Consider the following 18,039-nt stretch of genomic DNA (forward strand, 5'->3'; position numbering starts at 1 on the left):
AAGTCTACATAGCAAACATCAAAACATCAGAAATGTGACTTTCTTTCACTCGGGTAGCAAATGCTCTATGGCACGCGTAGCAAGTTAGACCACCTGTACAATGTGTGTGGCTTTTTTTTTTTTTCCCTTAAACACCATAGACCAACGTAAGACAGAGGAGAGGGTCAGAGCCCTGGACAGAGGAAGGTGGCATCTAATAGGGAAGGCAGCTGAGATCTGGGAAGGGGACAACTTCATCTACTTCCAGTGTTGAAGGCTTAAATAAGCTACCTTCGGAGTGTGGGCTCAGTTGTCCTGCTAAAGTCTAGATGTGAAAATTAGCTTGGGAAAGAGAACTCACAGTTGGAGGCCAGTTCTCTGGTAGGCACTTTTCGGAGTGTATTATACCCTTTATTCCTAATTACCACTTGCTAAATTGGAGTTGGGATTGGAGCCTGGGCCGTGAAGTGGAACTCAGTTCTGGGCAAGCTCGGAAATGCTCCGAACTGAGTGGAAAGAGCTCAGCTGTCTGTACCTCAAATCACCCAGCTGGTCTAAGAAAAAGGCTGCCTCTAGCTTTATCTAGGAGAATTTTTTTTTTTTTTTTTCCTGCCATGCTCCGGTCAGCAGGTACGTGGCAGGTAGCCAGTGCTAGCATTTCTCTGTGGAGGCGGTGATGTCAGTTCTGCATGCGCTGGGGGCTGGGGGTGCGGTGTCTCTGGGGTGGGGTGGCAGGGGGTGGCTAGAGTGTGTCATACATTCAAGGGCAGCTACAGTGTATATGGTGCTTATTAAAATTAATAGAACATGGGATTCCAGACGAGAAAAACCAAACCAAGTAGCCACCTTTCAGGTATGCTTGATACGTAGTGATGCACGTGATAGAAAACTGTGTGTCTAATTTCAGGCCCTGGGTTTGAGAGGTAGAGCTCTCAAGAAGAGCACCAATAGGTATGATTTGGAAAACAGCACTTGGCTTATCTGGAAAAGTACAAACTCATGGAACGATGAAGGTTAAGTGGTTATTTCTGTCATCTGACGAAGCGAGACAAAGAAAAGATTTTCCTATTATCAATCAGGTCAGCATTTCCCAAACTGATGCCCAAAGGCACAGTGTTTCAGAAGACGTTAGTGCCCTGAAATTTTATGAACAATAGTTTGGGGAATGGTGTATCCTCCTCCTAAAGACTCGGGGTGGCAGGGACGAGGGACCGAAACTGTTCTAAGTGTGACTATTTCCAAGAAGCGGTCTTCGGGGGAGGGCGGAGGGGAACGGCTTGGGAAATGCCGAAATTTCTGCTTTTAAGGTAAGTTTGGAGAAATGTATTGATTTCTCCAATGATTAAATGTATTAATCTCCAGATGGGGATCGTTAACTCAGGTGAGTTTTAGATGCTGGGTACTCCGATGTCCAGGGACACTTTGTAACCAGGTTGACAGACAAGCAGGCCCATAAGCTGAAGCTTCTGGTCCCCTGATTTTTCAAGAGGAGGCAGCCAAGTCAAAGGAGCCCTGGCTCAGGTCATCAGCCGGCCTGACCGAGTGGTTAATACGGAAGAGTGAGCTGCCTCTGGGAGCTTCATCCCCATAAAGAGGGGAGCTGGGGGGGCCGCACTCCCCTCCTTCTAGGGCTTCACTGTTAGGAAACTACCCGGTACGGAAAGGGGTCTAGTAGGCAAGTGGCGCGATCCAGGGCGAGGGCCCCTCAACACCAAGGAATCGGAAATCAGGCCTCCCGTTCTTAAATAACATTTATTATCATTGCAAAGGAGTCTTTTTCAGGAGAACAGTTCTCACATCGAAAGATATACTGGTTATGGGTATAGAAGCGGGTTTCACTGAGTGCTCTAGGTGAGGTGTGCCCGACTACGACTCTGGATTCGGCAACCTAATAGTCACGATGCGTTGGCTGTCACTTAGCTATTTATCCAAACATGCCTTTTTAATATTTTTTTTAATTCTTTTTTTTTTTTAATTTTTAATTTTTTTTTTTTTTTTTTTTTAAAACATGTGCCTGCACAGGGTGGAAAAAAGAAACGCCAAGGGCCTGGCTAAAAAGGAGAAGCCTAAAAAAGATAAAACTCCCGCGGCGGTTCCGTGGGACGGCGGCGTGGAGCGCAGGGACCCGGTGTCCGTGGGGGGGCGGGAGGCCCGGTGGCTTCTCCGCGTGACCGTGACCGGTGTGAAAGCCCTTGAGGGTCCCGGCGGCGGCCGGGCCGGGCCCGCGGGGGCCGCTCACTGGATCCAGTCGATGTCCAGGCAGCGCGCTATGAACGCGAACATGTCGGAGACCTCCTCTATCACCTTGGCCGTGGGCTTCCCGGCCCCGTGGCCGGCCTTGGTGTCCACGTGGATGAGCAGCGGGTTGCTCTGCTTCCGGCTGCGGCCCACCACGTACTGAAGGGTGGCGATGAACTTGAGGGAGTGCAGCGGGACCACCCGGTCGTCGTGGTCGGCGGTCAGGAGCAGCATGGACGGGTACTGGGTGTCGTCCGCCTCCGGGAGCCTCACGTTGTGCAGCGGCGAGTACCTGGAAGGCAAAGGCAGGGCCGTGGGCCTGGACGGCCGAGGCCCGGGGGTCGGGCCCCACGCTGCCCCAGGAGCCCGACGGCCCGGGCCTTGGCGTCCTTTGTGCGCCCACTGGCCGCGGCTCCTGCACCCTGGGCACCTGCCCCATCTCTGTGGCTCCCACCCTGGAAGACGGGGGAAGAGCCCAGGTCTTTCGAGACGACTCTGACCCTCCTATACACACGCGTAGGATCTGGAGTGGCTCCATGCTCCTTACGCTGACTTTCTCACTCCTACAAGGTGGACTGATTTTTGTTGTTGTTGTTTTTTATTTTTATTTTTTTTCCATTTAATTTTTTATTTTACTTTTCATTTTTTATTGGAGTTCAATTTGCCAACATAGAGCATAACACCCAGTGCTCATCCCATCAAGTGCCCCCCCAAGTGCCCGTCACCCATTCACCCCCACCCCCCGCCCTCCTCCCTTCCACCACCCCTAGTTCATTTCCCAGAGTTAGGAGTCTCTCATGTTCTGTCTCCCTCTCTGATATTTCCCACTCATTTTCTCTCCTTTCCCCTTTAATCCCTTTCACTATTTTTTGTATTCCCCAAATGAATGAGACCATATAATGTTTGTCCTTCTCCGATTGACTTACTTCACTCAGCATAATACCCTCCAGGTCCATCCACGTCGAAGCAAATGGTGAGTATTTGTCATTTCTACTGGCTGAGGAATATTCCATCGTATACATAGACCACAGCTTCTTTATCCATTCATCTGTCGATGGACACCGAGGCTCCTTCCACAGTTTGGCTATTGTGGACATACGACCCAGCAATTGCACAGCTGGGGACTTACCCCAAAGATACAGATGCAGTGAAACGCTGGGACACCTGCACCCCCATGTTTATAGCAGCAATGTCCACAACAGCCAAACTGTTGTTTTTTTATTTTTATTTTTTATTTTTTTAAGTTTTATTTATTCATGAGAATGAGAGAGAGAGGCAGAGGGGGAGAAGCAGGCTCCATGCAGGGAGCCCAACGTGGGACTCGATCCCGGGTCTCCAGGATCATGCCCTGGGCTGAAGGTGGTGCTAAACCGCTGAGCCACCTGGGCTGCCCTGTTGTTGTTTTTTAAAAGATTTTATTTAGTCATTCACGAGAGATACAGAGGGAGAAGCAGGCTCCCTGCGGGGACCTGCCTGATGGGGACTCGATCCCAGGACCCCGGGGTCATGGCCTGAGCTGAAGGCAGGTGCTCAACCACGGAGCCTCCCAGGAGTCCCACAAGGGGGACTGATTTTAAGCCACTGACTGTGGATGCGCCAGCTGCTGGCCTCTCTTGGTCGAAAACCTTGAAAGTCAAAGCATATGGCAGCTTTCTGGCCCTTTGCTATTGATACGATGTTTGTTGCAGGCTCAGCGAGGCCGGCTGAGGAGGAGCCTGGGTCCTGTTGGGGCCTCTCACGGGCACTTGGGGCCCTGCCAATGGTGACCAGATCGGTGGGGGGAGCAGAGGACGCACCTTCTGCAGGACAACTTTTCAGGCAAGTGAACAAAAGGGTTTTATGAATATAAGTATAGTCGAATTAGATGGCAGGTGAGGGGCATCTCTGGATTTCTATCTTTGCGTTTTACTCAATATGGATATTCTGTTCATCAAGTATTAATGAATAGAATCGGCTGTTTTCGTAGAGTTTTATTTTGGAGGGTAAATGGTCAAGAACAGTAACACATCTGCTTGGTTAACCAAGTCAAGACTGAAAAGTTCTGGAGTTTTCAGATAAGATCAAGGGGCTGACATGGCTTGGCTTTCTGATCTTATTTCAGAGTGTTCTTGGATCGACCCCAGCCCTCAAGCTAAGCGTTAGTTCTTGGGGAAAGAGGTTTGGAAAATTCTGCCTCCTGATAATACCACCACCCCTCTACCCCTGAGATTCACATACATGCCATACTGCTACATTTAAGATTCTGGAAAATTCTGTATTCATGGAGGGGGGGCACCCCCTTTAATCTCAGACCATGCTTCATGGGACATGCAGCTTCTGGTAAGGCCCCCTCTGGCTCCAGAATAGAGTAGGAGGAGAACACAGCCCCGTGAGAGCTAGGTTGGAAAATTAAAGTCTAAAGTAGGACTATCACAGACATCTTGAGAGGAAAAATATTTACTTTTCTTTTATTCCCCATATTAATTTTTATATATTTTATCTGAGAGAGGGAGGGGCAGCAAAGGCAGATGCTTAACCGACTGAGCCACCCAGGCGCCCCTTCCCAAATTAATTTTAGAAGCATTAGGCTCCACTGAATATTTTGTTGCCTTTGATACACAATTTGGTCAGTATTTTCTTTACATTATTAGTTTGAACTACAGCTGCTTGATTCAGCTTTTACTGGTATTTGGCAACGAGGGTATATCTGCGTGTCTAAAAGTATTCAATGATAAAACTTGAGTCATTTTAGCTGAAGAGCTAAAACCATTAAGAAGCCCATAAAATTAAAGAAAAAGCTTGACCAGAGAAATTATTAATGAAATTTAGAGCTGACTGAGAAGCCTGGGACACAGGCTTCTTGTACTGTTCCAAGGGCCATTCCTAACTGCTGATGACGGTCCCCAAACCCCTACCTGTAGAAGTGAAGACTGTGAACAGCCAGAAAAGAACGTGGCTTGTGGTCTTGAGCGTCTAAATGCCTGCCATTTCCTCAATGGTCTCGCCAAAGTGGTTGACGGATGGGAATGAAGTTGTATGATGTTTTAATAATATGATTTTGCAGTTTTAAATATATATGATTATACTGAGGGAACAAAGTAGGTTTTAATGTGCCTGCATAGATCCTTCTTTATTTCCGCCTTAAAATCCCATACATAGATGTAAAGTAAAATGGCACCTTTTTCTATTAGGTTTTGATTGCTATGGTAACAAATTACAACAAGTTTGGCAGCTTTTCAAAACAACACAGATTTCTTATCTCCCAGTTCTGTCAGCCAGAAGTCTGGGGTGGCTCAACTGGGTCCTCTGCTCTGGGTCTCAGGGCTGTGAAATCAAGGTGTTGGCTGGCTGCGCTCTTATCGGGAAATTCTGGGAAAAAATCTGTTCCCAGGCTCATTCAGGCTGTTGGCAGAACTCAGTTCCCATGTGGTCATAGGACCGAGGTCTCCCTTTCTTTGGGGACTGTTGGCTGTTCTCAGCTTCTAGAGGCCCCTTCCCCCATCTTCAAAGCCAGCAATGGCAGCTCCAGTCCCGCTCATGCTTCCAATCTGACCTCCCTTTCTGCTGCATTCCCTACCTCCAGCCAGAGAGATTGGGCCTACTTCAGTAATCCAGGATTATCTCCTTATTTTCAGGTCAGCTGACTAGTAACCTCACTTTAATCTGCAAAGTCCCTTCACAGCAGCACTCAGATTAGTGTCTGACTTGAAGAGACCGGGGGTGGGGGTGGGGGTGGGGGCAGGAATCCGGGGGTGGGAGGACATCTTTAGAATTCCCGATCTCTGTGGTTTGTTGTTCTTGTTAAAGACCGGATCAAAACAAGGAAGACACGTAGGTACTCCCATCACTTCTCCTACTTTCTGCAGTAAATGATAATACGCAAATATGAGACACTGAAGGGGACAAAGGGTCAGACGCTTATGCTTTTGACTGCTCAGGACTACGATGTCAAAATCGTTAGCAACACACACACCCATACACAGGAATCAATATGAATGAAGACTTACTTGATAAGCCATTCAAAGTGTTGTTTGCTGTCTGAGCACCCGTAGTCGGTGGTCCAGGCGTGGCCGATGGTGTATTTATGGAACTTCAGCATGTCCATTACTCCAACTTGGGCAATAACACAGCCAAAGAGGTCAGGGCGCTGATTTGCACAAGCGGCTGAAAACCAAGACAGAAAGAAAGGAAAAGGATAAACATCTAAATAAATAAAAACAAATCAACACTTTCAGAACCACGGTTGCCCTCTTTCCTAGAGCATAGGAAGAAACTATAATAAACCACCTGCCTAATGGCCATGAGCTTTTATCGAAGGGGCTGGATATTCTCACCAGTGGTAGAGATTTACTACTCCTGGAAGGGAATCTCAGCATGGGAGTTATTCAGAAATGCTCAAGGACTTTCTAGATTGCTACACAACGGGAACTGGGGGCCACAGGAGCCAACTGTGTGGTTAGAGGGGTGGAATTTCAGCCCTACCTCTGACCTTAGGGGAGGGGAGAGAGTTAATAATGGCTACTGATTTAATTTCTCATGCCTGCATAATAGAACTTCCATAAAAAGCCCTAGGCAATGGAGTTCAAAGAGCTTCCATGTTGGTGAACACACTTAAGTGCTGGAAGGGTGGCCTTCCTAGAGAAGGCATGGAAGTTCTGCAAGCCCCCCTTTACCCCATCCCTTACTCTACTACTGTTCCAGGCTATGAGCTGTCCTAGCAAATTACCAAACCCGAGGAGGTGAATCATGGGAACCCCATACCAATGTGGGGTCTGTGCTAACTCTGGGCAGTATCAGAACTGAATTGCAGGACACCCACTGGGTGTCGGAGAGCTGGAAAATTGCTTGGTGTGGAAGAAAAAACCCTATACATTTGGTGTTGGAAGTGTCGTGAGTAGAAACCCTTCATACAGTCCAAGGCAGGGCCTGAAACCCAGCATAGGCTCTAACCAATATTGGCACATGTTCTTGTCCTGCTTTAAAAATACTCTTCTTTGTATAGTTATAGAAATATTTCTTAGTTTTCATAATTCAACAAATATTTATTGAACATCCTGCCATGTGCCTTTTATGGGAAAGTTAAGTGAATAAGCGTGAGAACCACCACTGTGGGGGGGGGACTTCATGGGGTGTGGGGGAACCCAACCTGGGGTAAGGCAGTTAGGGAGGTGTGGGGAGGAAGTCACATCAAAGCTGGTGTGCTGAACAGTCAGTCAAGGGAATCTGGCCTTCTCCTGCCTCTGGCCAAAAAACCTAGTTTGCACCCTTGTTGCACCTGATTTTGGTGCTTTTCATAATACTAGATCGTGGGTCCCACCCTGGGATACTCTGATCCACTCTCAGGAGTGAGAAGGGGCAGGAACCTGTCCTTTTTAGTAAGCCTTGAACACCCTGAGAAGGGAAATCCATTTCTGCAAGTTCCTTAAGGGACCAGGGTTGCCAATAGATGTACACCAGTTCCTGGCTATGAAACTGAAAAGATAAAGGAGTTATTGGATGAAACAGTGAATTACTCAACTGTTCCACTATTGGTATCAGATGGTATTTTCAATATCCTTTCCCATTAAATCTTAGATGTGCCCTTCGTTCTTCTGTTACACTTCACATATGATCTACATGCAAATTCAGAACACACCCAGAATCTGACCCCTTCTTGCTGCTTCCGTTGCCACACTCGAGGGCCAAGCCACCACCGTGTCTCACGGGGACGGAGGCCTCCCCTTCATCTGCCCTAACACCATAACACGATCAGTGCAAGGTCGATCCCATTAAAATTCCCGCATTGGCTTCTTTCTTCAAAGAGTAAACCAGGCCCGCTGGACTGGGTCTGAGGTCCTGCCTGTTTTCGCCTCCTGACCCTCTCCCTCGCTCACTGTGCCCAGCAATGATATCCGTGCTCTTTCTAAATTTAAACCAATTATTTTGGATCTATAGATTTTACCTCCACAGGAAATTTCTTTTTTCAAGACTATATTCTATTGGGGTAAAGAGTATTCAGGTTTTGCAATGACTCCGTATATTTCAAGGATAAGGAAACGGAGTGAATGTGTGGCCCCCGAGTCCCCTTCCAAAACAGTGGATTTTCACACTTGTTTTGAGTCTACGGTGGTACAATGTGTCCTCATATCCTAATGACACTGGATGTAGGACCCAGTAAGCAAAGTCCAGGCCACCATAAATGTTCAATACAAAGTAAAATGTCCTTAACTACCAAATATTAGGAAAAGCGACTTCGAGGCTGTGCCATTTAGAGGTTAGAGGAGCAGACTCTAAACCACAGTGTTAGGCTCCAACCCCAGCATCACCACTTGGCAGCTGTGTGACACGAGGCAAGCTGCTCAACCTCTCAGTGCCCCCAGTCCTCGGTAAAATGGGAATAATACCAGTTCCCGACTCTCAGGCTGCGTGCATGTCCAATGAGTGTGTGCAGCTGAAGGGCTCAGCACTGGGCCCAGCACCCAAGGTGCTCAGCAAGTGTGAATTAATACCATGAATATTTCATTACTATTCTGCTGTGCTACCCCATTTTCCTCCATCAATCTTCTCTCTGAGCACACAGCGTAGGTGTTCACCAAATCTTACTGGTTCTGAGTAGCATAATCACATTTATTGGTTATTGGCTCAGTCCTGTGCTGGCTGAACCCTAGAAATCTATGGGTCCACTGTGGGGCACTGGTCCCACCCAGTGTGCAGCCCAGAAGAGCTGGGAGCAGGCAGGCACGACAGCTTCTCAGGGTGTCACGAATCAAGCCTGTATCAAGTGAGTTCAGTTGGGTCTTTGTGTGTCATTTATCAGATGCCCTGATACAAATGGGTTTTGCTTTCTTTGCTCCCATCCGTGAGCCAAAGTCAGTCAAGAGCTGTCTACGGACAGTGCATCCGAAAACCCCCAGAGTGTTAACTAGTAAGTACAATAGAATCCAGGTCTCACCCACTAAGAGGCCTCCGTTTGAACCTCCATTAATAGTCAGCCTCTTGGGAGACGTGTAACCTTCCTTGATAAGATACTCCGCGGCGTGCTGAAAGTCATCAAAGCAGTTCTGTTTGTTTGCCAAGATACCACCTGCAATGTGCCAAAGTGAAAGATGGTTAAGAAACACAACATTAAAGAAAAAAAAAGTTTAACCTAAAGGGGCTTCAAATGGTAGGGGGGCAGGGTTTCAACTATCGATCACTTACACACACCAGGCTAACAGCACCACACTTAGAAAAACGCTCCAATTGAAATTTTGTTATGCATCATGGAAATCCATCACCACCGATCCATATGGTGGATCTGTACTTTCCCAAACACAATGGTAATGCCCCGCAGGGAAGAGATGATCTGTTAGAGAACCACGAGGACACAAGTACGAAAGCAGGTAACCACAAAGAATCTAGATTTTGGAGAGACCAAACTTAGCCTCGAGCCGTGCTCCGCGTAGCAAACAACGATGGGGCCGTGTGTGGTTCCTGCTTCCTGGACAGCACCTGGTGCTCTCACAGATGCGCTTCTGAGCCCTCCTCCTCGCAGGAGTTTGAAATGGTAAAGCTGAGAAACAGGGTCTTTAGTTTTGCCCTTATTTAGAGAATGTAAGCAGGAGTTTGGTGGGGAGGTGGTGCTACCAAGAGCAGCCTATTACGGTTTCTCAATCCTTGAATGAAGAGCTCAGACATCTCCCCCAGAGAATCTGGACTTTTCTCACCGAGAAGTCCTCCAATGTATAAAAAGCACACAAAGAAACTATGTAAAGAGAGGAACATTTGTACAGTCTTAAAATATCTAAAAGCAAAGGCCAAAAGTCAAAGATGTGCCCCCAATGGAAGAGATGTCTGAAGTAACTGCCTAGGAGATGAACAAAAAGCAGACACAGGTCTAATTAGATATCTGAGATTAACCACTTTTGCGGAAATTCAATTACAGATGAAGCAGTGCTACTGAAGAAATTTTTTCATATCAAAGCAAATGTTATTAAAATTTTAATAAGAAATTATCGGTGAATTAGAACAGCTAGAATTACTTAGTTTCCAGGAATAATATCATTTTGGGTATAGGACTATATTTTTTAAAGAGCATTACATTTTAAACTCAATACACAGAATGGAATTTAGATATATCAATGTTTAGTACACTAGGGTCTACTGGAAAAATCCATTTCTGGCCCCTTGACTGCCTAAATTTGGGGAAAGTCTATGAATCAGTCTAAATGCAGATAGTCAGCTTTTAGACTCATTCAAGTACATTTTAAACTCTAAACAATGGAATTTAGATCTATCAATGTTTAGTACACTAGGGTCTACTGGAAAAATCCATTTCTGGCCCCTTGACTGCCTAAATTTGGGGAAAGTCTATGAATCAGTCTAAATGCAGATAGTCAGCTTTTAGACTCATTCGAGTTCTAAGGTCCCCCTGGGTCTTTTGGACAAGAAGTTGGTTCTAATTAATACAGAGATGAGAGAGCGCACTGATGCCTAGCGTAGCAAGGTGGGCACCTGATGACCGGAGGGGTTTTATGGAGAAGAACCTGGGTTCTCCAGGAGAGGGCCAGAGGACCCAGAGTCCACGCAGGGGTGCGTCTATGTATGCCACAAACGTTTTAACTGGTAAATGAGGTGTGTCGGGGTCCAGATTTAGCATACGGGTTTGGGACATAAATATATGGTATGTAGAGGTTTTCTTAGCTTTCTTTGACCAATCATCTCTTAATATCACAGTATGATCTTAGTGTAATTAAACTCTAATATCAGGGTCAAAATCAGGTCAGGGTCAAAATTATACAATGAAACAATTGATAAAGTCTTTGGAGATGACACTGGGGAGCAGCTGCCCTAATGGTGGCGGGCAGGTCAGGAGCCCATGTGTTAGCGAGAAATACTCACAGGATGCTCAAATAGTATGTTGTCTCGTGTCAGTGTTTGGGGTGCTTGCTGGATGTTCAGCATCCTGACACCTAATAGGTACTTATGAAAAATCCCTTTACAGATCTACCCTCATCCCTGCAGACTGGATTTGATGCAGAAAACCAGAGCGTTTGGCCTCAGGTTCAGGAACAAGAGGATACACACAGATCTGCTGTTCCTACTGTGGGAGGAGACCCCCTCTGCCTGGTGCTGCTGACCAACCCCGAGCCCTGGGGGCTATGCTTGTTCCAGTAAGCTGCCTTATCACTGACACTGATGATGAGACGGGGGAGAAGCTTGGGGTTGGTGGGAGCAAACGTGTGTTCCCGCATCCTCCTCGGGCTATTGGTTAGTCTCTGAACTCCAGATGCCCAATAGGCTGGGGGAAGGACTGTGCTTCATATGCAAAGAAAAGGAAGCGATAAGGCTTTTAAAAAATTATGACAGGCTGGGGAATGAAGCTTAGTATAGAAGCAATATCCTCAATGAAGCAGGATACATGCTTCAGGAGCCCGGAGAACAGAGACCGAATCCTTAAAACCAGAAAAGCAAAACGCCTGAGCTGCCCATGACAGAGTCACAGCTGTAATGCCAGGAGGATGCCACTGCTTAGCATCATCAGGACAATCAGAGAAAACAAGCCAAACGATGGTCACTCTGGGAACAGGAAAGATCTATTTAAGATTGCTCTTTTTAAGAGAAAATGACCTGTCTGGAGATAGCCAGATAATGCTAACCAAAATACCAATTCTGATTGTGGTCTATAGGGAATGGTTTGGATAAGTATGTACTTCATTAAAATAAAGAGATTACAGAGGAAAACAAAATGTGAAAAAACAGTTGTTTTTGGAGGGGCAGTGGTGCCTGCAACCTGTCGGAACATATCCTAATTTTTCTCTTGCCTAACCACAATGCTTTTCTGCTCCTGACCCTGTCAGCTCGTCCAGACACAGCTTTGGCTGTGCCATGTTTGTGCTTCTGTAGAGAGAATATCTCACCTTTATGCCACGTCTCTCCGTATTCGCCCCCTCCTCTGATGTTGGCCACCGCAAGGACACCGCCCATGTGTCTCACAAAGATGAGCCTGGACACACTGAGAAGCAGTTCAAATAATTAGCCTTCCATTAACCACCTGGTAAGGACCATGCCGTGTCTCCCCATCAGGAAAAATGTATCCCCGAAGACATTCCACATGTAATATTACTGCAATAGGAGCCCAGTATTTGTATATTATTTGATTAAAGTGCAATATATAAAAGTTCTGATGAATGTTTAACTGCAAAGTTCATACATTTTCATGTGCATTCAGTGTATCTCATTTTTCGATACTGGTAAATATTTTACTATAGGGAGTGGGAATACACAATTCATAAGGCAAACGAAGAACCGCCCTCATTTCATGCTGAATCCATCTTCTAAACAACTATGTTGGCAAATTGAGTCTCTCCAGCCACGTGACACAGCCCTGGTGCGAATGGCTGTGGGACTGCACGCATCCCCATCTGTGGTCCCTACTCCACTGTTTCTAGTATCTCTTTAATTGTTCAAGGTGGAATAAAGAAAGCTGTTTCTGAAATTGGATTTTAAAGAGGTAGTCTAGGTTTACAGACATTTAGATGCTACACTCGGTAACACAGGTGTGAGAGGTAGAGTAGACCAAGGACACACGGTCCAGAAAGCAAGCATGGAGGGCTCAGGGCTGGAGAAGGTTTTCTAGAAATAAGCAGAAGAAACTATAGCACAAAGCCACCAGAAGAAAGAGTTAAGGAAGTCCTTTGGGAAATCTGGATTTTGTTTTCTTTTTTCCACTCTCACCCTAATGGTGCTAAATGACATCTATTATTTCTGATAGCTAAAATTAATTCTGCCTTGAGATGGGTTTATGAAAATTTTATGGGGCACCTGGGTGGCTCAGTGGTTGAGTGTCTGCCTTTGGCTCAGGTCTCGATCCTGGAGTCCTGGGATCGAGTCCCACATCGGGCTCCCCACGGGGAGCCTGCTTCTCCCTCTGCCTCTCTCATGAATAAATAAATAAAAGCTTAAAAAAAAATTATTCTCCCTTTTAGTAGCTAGGGAAACACAGGCTTATGAAAGCTGGGGCTCTGGATGGCCTGAGTGCTAATTTCCTGGGTTTTTAGGACGCAGAGAAAAGCAGAGTTGGAGGAGGTGATCCTAGCACACAGCTGGATTGGCCAAACAGATTTTCAAGCACTTGGTCTTCTCATCAACACCGTTCATGCACCTCTGATGGTCTCGATGAAGCTCCCAGCGTATCTGCTGGGTTCTGGGATAAAAATGGTGCAGGGCCCCTTCCTTACTCATTTCTCAAGTCCCAGTGGAGCAGGATTAATAACTACTTGTACAGATGAACAAAGACAAGCAGTTTTAGGTATAGTAGATGTGGTTCAGGATTCAGAGTTGTCTCCATCCAAGACCCACTATAGAGACTAAGGGAAGTGGGGCTCAGGGTGCAAGTCTCTTCTTCACGGAATGAAGCACATGTTCACTGGCCCTACACTCAGGCCTCACCATGACTTGAAACTGAAGCTTGAATTTCATCACTTTGAACAATAAAGAGGGGCAATGACACATTTTACTTTTTGTTTTAAGGATTAGGTTAATATAGTGAGCCAACAGGTGTTGGTTGCTATTCAGACTAATAATCACAAAGAATAAATATGGCACATGGTTAACCTCACAGACATGGATATAAGAATGGGAGAGCAAATCTCACTGCCAGGGAAACTCTGGCAGGAGGTGGGCAGCCCGTCTGTGGCTCAGGCCCTGCCTAGAATAATGGCTGGTATGGAGGAAGCATTACAGAGCGTAGAATGGCACGGTCACTGTACAGTGAACAAAGAACAGTCCCTATGCCACTCTTCTAACTGGTTTCCCTTCAATTTATTCATGTGATGATACATAACAAATCTGAAAATATTGGTCTGTGTGATGATTTTACAAGTCCATCAGCTCCCCAGTATCAGAAGGATAAAATCAAACCCTTTAACCTTTAACCTGCCATTGCCCTCAGCATTCTCTGGTAGGTAGGTCACAGTTTGGCTATAAACTACTTCAGGGCAGGGACCAGGTTTCCTACTTCAAATCCTGAACACTTAGCCAGCAAAGGCTCAAAACAAAGCGAGAGTTCCTTGTCTTCAAATTTTGGGGCAGCTACTTAAATCTACTCTGAATTTATGTCCTGGTAGTCACCAGTCCATAAATTTCTTTCCAAATAGGATCAGATTTCATATGAAGCTCTATTTAGAGGTTGGCTTATGGCCGGACTTGCTGGTAGGGGACTCCTTGCTTTTACTCAAAATGCCCAATGCAAATTTTTACACCGTGAATGGGATATTAAAATCAAGTTTGCAAATAATTGACAGAAGATATTTAAATAACAGCAAATGTATCAATGCAGATACCCCCCCCACCCCCCGAATCATAAACAGTTTGGGAAATAATCACATGAACAGTTTAAAAACAAGTAATAGCATATACAGAAAATTTACTTGTGGCTGAATGTTAAGATGGTCTATTTTAAGACTCTGTGCTGCTGAAAAATATAATTATTAGCTGAAAAATCATTCCCTCTGAAGAGAATGCTGAGGGCAATGGCAGGCCAGCAAATGACAAACACGGAAGGTACGAGCTTCCTTTCTTCCAGACCTTAGGTTGATACTAACCTCCTGTAGCCTGGCAGCTACAGCCTCGGCATCTGGTTCTCAAACAACCTGTTCACTGAAGACACAAGATTAGCGTGTCATGATCCTGAAATTCCGGACCAGAAGGGCCCACAATCCTGCCTCTCCACAAAACAAGCAAGAAATATAGAGCTAAATACATTTTAAGAAATGTTTTAAGAAATGTTTTAAGAAATGAGTTAGTGGACTAGTCTCTGCTTTCTTCCCACTGTATGGAGAGGATCAAAGGCACGTCAAGGTTCTAAGAGTGTTCAACGCTTACCTGTAGTTGGGTGTGATAGATATGTTGAAGCCGCCGTAGCCATATAAGAAGGCAGGATGAGAGCCATCCAATTTTATGCCCTTTTTATGCACAATGAACATTGGAATCTTTGTACCATCCTTGCTGGGGTAGAAAATCTAGAACAAAAGAAAGCAGAATAGATTTCATATTACTTAGCTACACTTGCATGCTTTGACATGGGAGAAACGTGCAGGCAAGTAAATTTTCTCTTCAAGATGTAGGGTAGCAAAATGGATAGCCAGTACCGGCGGGTACCTGACCGAAGCATCTTTCACTTTTTATGGAGACAGTGTGGGGTAGAGAAGAGTGTCTGAAAGTAGGGAGACCTGAATTTGAATTCTTCTTCCTCAACCCGCTAATTAGGTTACCTGCAGTGAGCCACTGATCATCCTTAGGCCTCACTTCTTCAGCCCCCAATGGGGCCACTGTGCCTACTATACGGAACACAGAAGACAACGGGCCTTCAGTTCTCTACTCCTCCCCCTCCCCCTCCCAGCACTGGAAGAATCGGATCGGCCGTCCTACCAAACAATCCAGTCTAGGGAGACTCTTTTCTAGGGAACGGGTTTCATATTCAACTTCTTCCATACATGTTAAGATACTCAACCCTTCATTTTTCTGTGTTCAGCTATTAAGTAAATGTTAGCAACTACAAAACATGCATCAGGTGGGAGTAGAAGAATGACAACAAGGAAATCCTATTATCCCCAGTTAAAGACCTTTTCTCCAGCAATTTTTTTTTCTAAGTATACTCCACACCCAACACGGAACCCAACGTGGGGCTCAAACTCATGACCTTGAGTCAAGACCCGAGCTGATGCCCAACAGACTGAGCCACCCAGGCGCTCCATTCTTCAGCCTTTTTAATTTAGGCTTATCACACTCACCAGAGTCTGGGAAACCTTGGGCAAGTTCAGGCAACATTTCTAAACTCTTTACTTCTTGGATAACAGGGGTAAGAGAAAAAGGATAAGAAAGAGGACACTGAGGGCAGCCCCTCAGGTCCTGAGGGCTCAGTGGTTTAGCGCCGCCTTCAGCCCAGGGTGTGATCCTGGAGACCCAGGATCGAGTCCCATGTTGGGCTCCCTGCATGGAGCCTCCTTCTGCCTCTGCCTGTGTCTCTGCCTCTCTCTCTCTCTCTCTGGTGAATAAATAAATAAAATCTTAAAAAAAATGTTAAAGAAGAAAGAAAGAAAGAAAGAAAGAAAGAAAGAAAGAAAGAAAGAAAGAAAGAAAGAAGAAAGAAAGAAAGAAAGAAAGAAAGAAAGAAAGAGAGAGAGGACACTGAATGCTAATGGAGTTGGTAAGCCACCAAAAGCAGATAATGGTTTCTTCCAGACAGAAAAGCTGTAAACAGCTTTCTCTTTGGGCAAACATGGTGTCTTTACCCAAATGATACCTGGAGAGTGTTCTTGCTCAGAAACATCTTGCTGACCTCCCATGCTATACTCAAGGACATAAGCCTTTGTGCTTAGTGTGGTTTGGAGCCATATGGTATCCAAGGCTTTTTACAGTGGCATTTCTATAGAAAGTGGCCACTAAGTCCTTGGAAATCAACTTGGGTGTGTGTGTGTGTGCAGGTTTAGCCAAAAGCACTACAGGGCCACAAGAAATGCTGCAAGCCTGGTTGCTTTCTGAAACCTGCCAAGAATAGAAAAAAAAGAAAGCATTTGTTTCTGACTTTGGAGAGAAATACTGAGAAAGATGCAAATTTGTGAGTTTAGGATTCACAGAGGATACTACTTGGGGTTCAAAATTATCAGAAGGGACACACACTTTTTTTTTAATAATAAATTTATTTTTTATTGGTGTTCAATTTGCCAACATACAGAATAACACCCAGTGCTCATCCTGTCAAGTGTTCCCCTCAGTGCCCGTCACCCACTCACCCCCACCCCCCGCCTCCTCCCCTTCCACCACCCCTAGTTCGTTTCCCAGAGTTAGGAGTCTTCATGTTCTGTCTCCCTTTCTGATATTTCCCACTCATTTCTTCTCCCTTCCCTTATATTCCCTTTCACTATTTTTTGTATTCCCCAAATGAATGAGACCATATAATGTTTGTCCTTCTCTGATTGACTTACTTCACTCAGCATAATACCCTCCAGTTCCATCCACATCGAAGCAAATGGGGGGTATTTGTCATTTCTAAGGGCTGAGGAATATCCCATTGTATACATAAACCACATCTTCTTTATCCATTCATCTGTCAATGGACACCGAGGCTCCTTCCACAGTTTGGCTACTGTGGACATTGCTGCTAGAAACATCGGGGTGCAGGTGTCCTGGCGTTTCATTGCATCTGTATCTTTGGGGTAAATCCCCAACAGTGCAATTGCTGGGTCGTAGGGCAGGTCTATTTTAACTCTTTGAGGACCCTCCACACAGTTTTCCAGAGTGGCTGCACCAGTTCACGTTCCCTTTTCTCCGCATCCTCTCCAACATTTGTGGTTTCCTGCCTGGTTAATTTTCCCCATTCTCACTGGTGTGAGGTGGTATCTCATTGTGGTTTTGATTTGTATTTCCCTGATGGCAAGTGATGCGGAGCATTTTCTCATGTGCGTGTTGGCCATGTCTATGTCTTCCTCTGTGAGATTTCTCTTCATGTCTTTTGCCCATTTCATGATTGGATTGTTTCTTTGGTGTTGAGTTTAATAAGTTCTTTATAGATCTTGGAAACTAGTCCTTTATCTGATATGTCATTTGGAAATCTCTTCTCCCACTCTGTAGGTTGTCTTTGAGTTTTGTTGACTGTATCCTTTGCTGTGCAAAAGCTTCTTATCTTGATGAAGTCCCAATAGTTCATTTTTGCTTTTGTTTCTTTTGCCTTCGTGGATGTATCTTGCAAGAAGTTACTGTGGCCAAGTTCAAAAAGGGTGTTGCCTGTGTTCTCCTCTAGGATTTTGATGGAATCTTGTCTCACATTTAGATCTTTCATCCATTTTGAGTTTATCTTTGTGTATGGTGCAAGAGAGTGGTCTA

At 45.5% G+C, this 18,039-nt stretch overlaps 1 protein-coding gene across 1 annotated transcript in view; it reads right to left on the reverse strand.

Moving 5' to 3' along the window:
* Positions 1–1,712: 1,712 nt before the first annotated feature.
* PREP (prolyl endopeptidase) overlaps positions 1,713–18,039 on the reverse strand; it is a 117,517-nt gene continuing 101,190 nt past the window's right edge. The window contains exons 11-15 of the mRNA XM_055330191.1: positions 15,040–15,176; positions 12,075–12,169; positions 9,128–9,259; positions 6,204–6,360; positions 1,713–2,509 (exon numbers count right to left, since the gene is read on the reverse strand). Coding sequence (XP_055186166.1) covers positions 2,215–2,509; positions 6,204–6,360; positions 9,128–9,259; positions 12,075–12,169; positions 15,040–15,176 — 816 coding nt within the window. The 3' untranslated portion in view covers positions 1,713–2,214. The remainder of the gene's footprint in view (positions 2,510–6,203; positions 6,361–9,127; positions 9,260–12,074; positions 12,170–15,039; positions 15,177–18,039) is intronic.

This window comes from Nyctereutes procyonoides, unplaced genomic scaffold (genome assembly GCF_905146905.1).
Source record: "Nyctereutes procyonoides isolate TBG_1078 unplaced genomic scaffold, NYPRO_anot_genome, whole genome shotgun sequence".
NCBI classification, from domain to species: domain Eukaryota; kingdom Metazoa; phylum Chordata; class Mammalia; order Carnivora; family Canidae; genus Nyctereutes; species Nyctereutes procyonoides.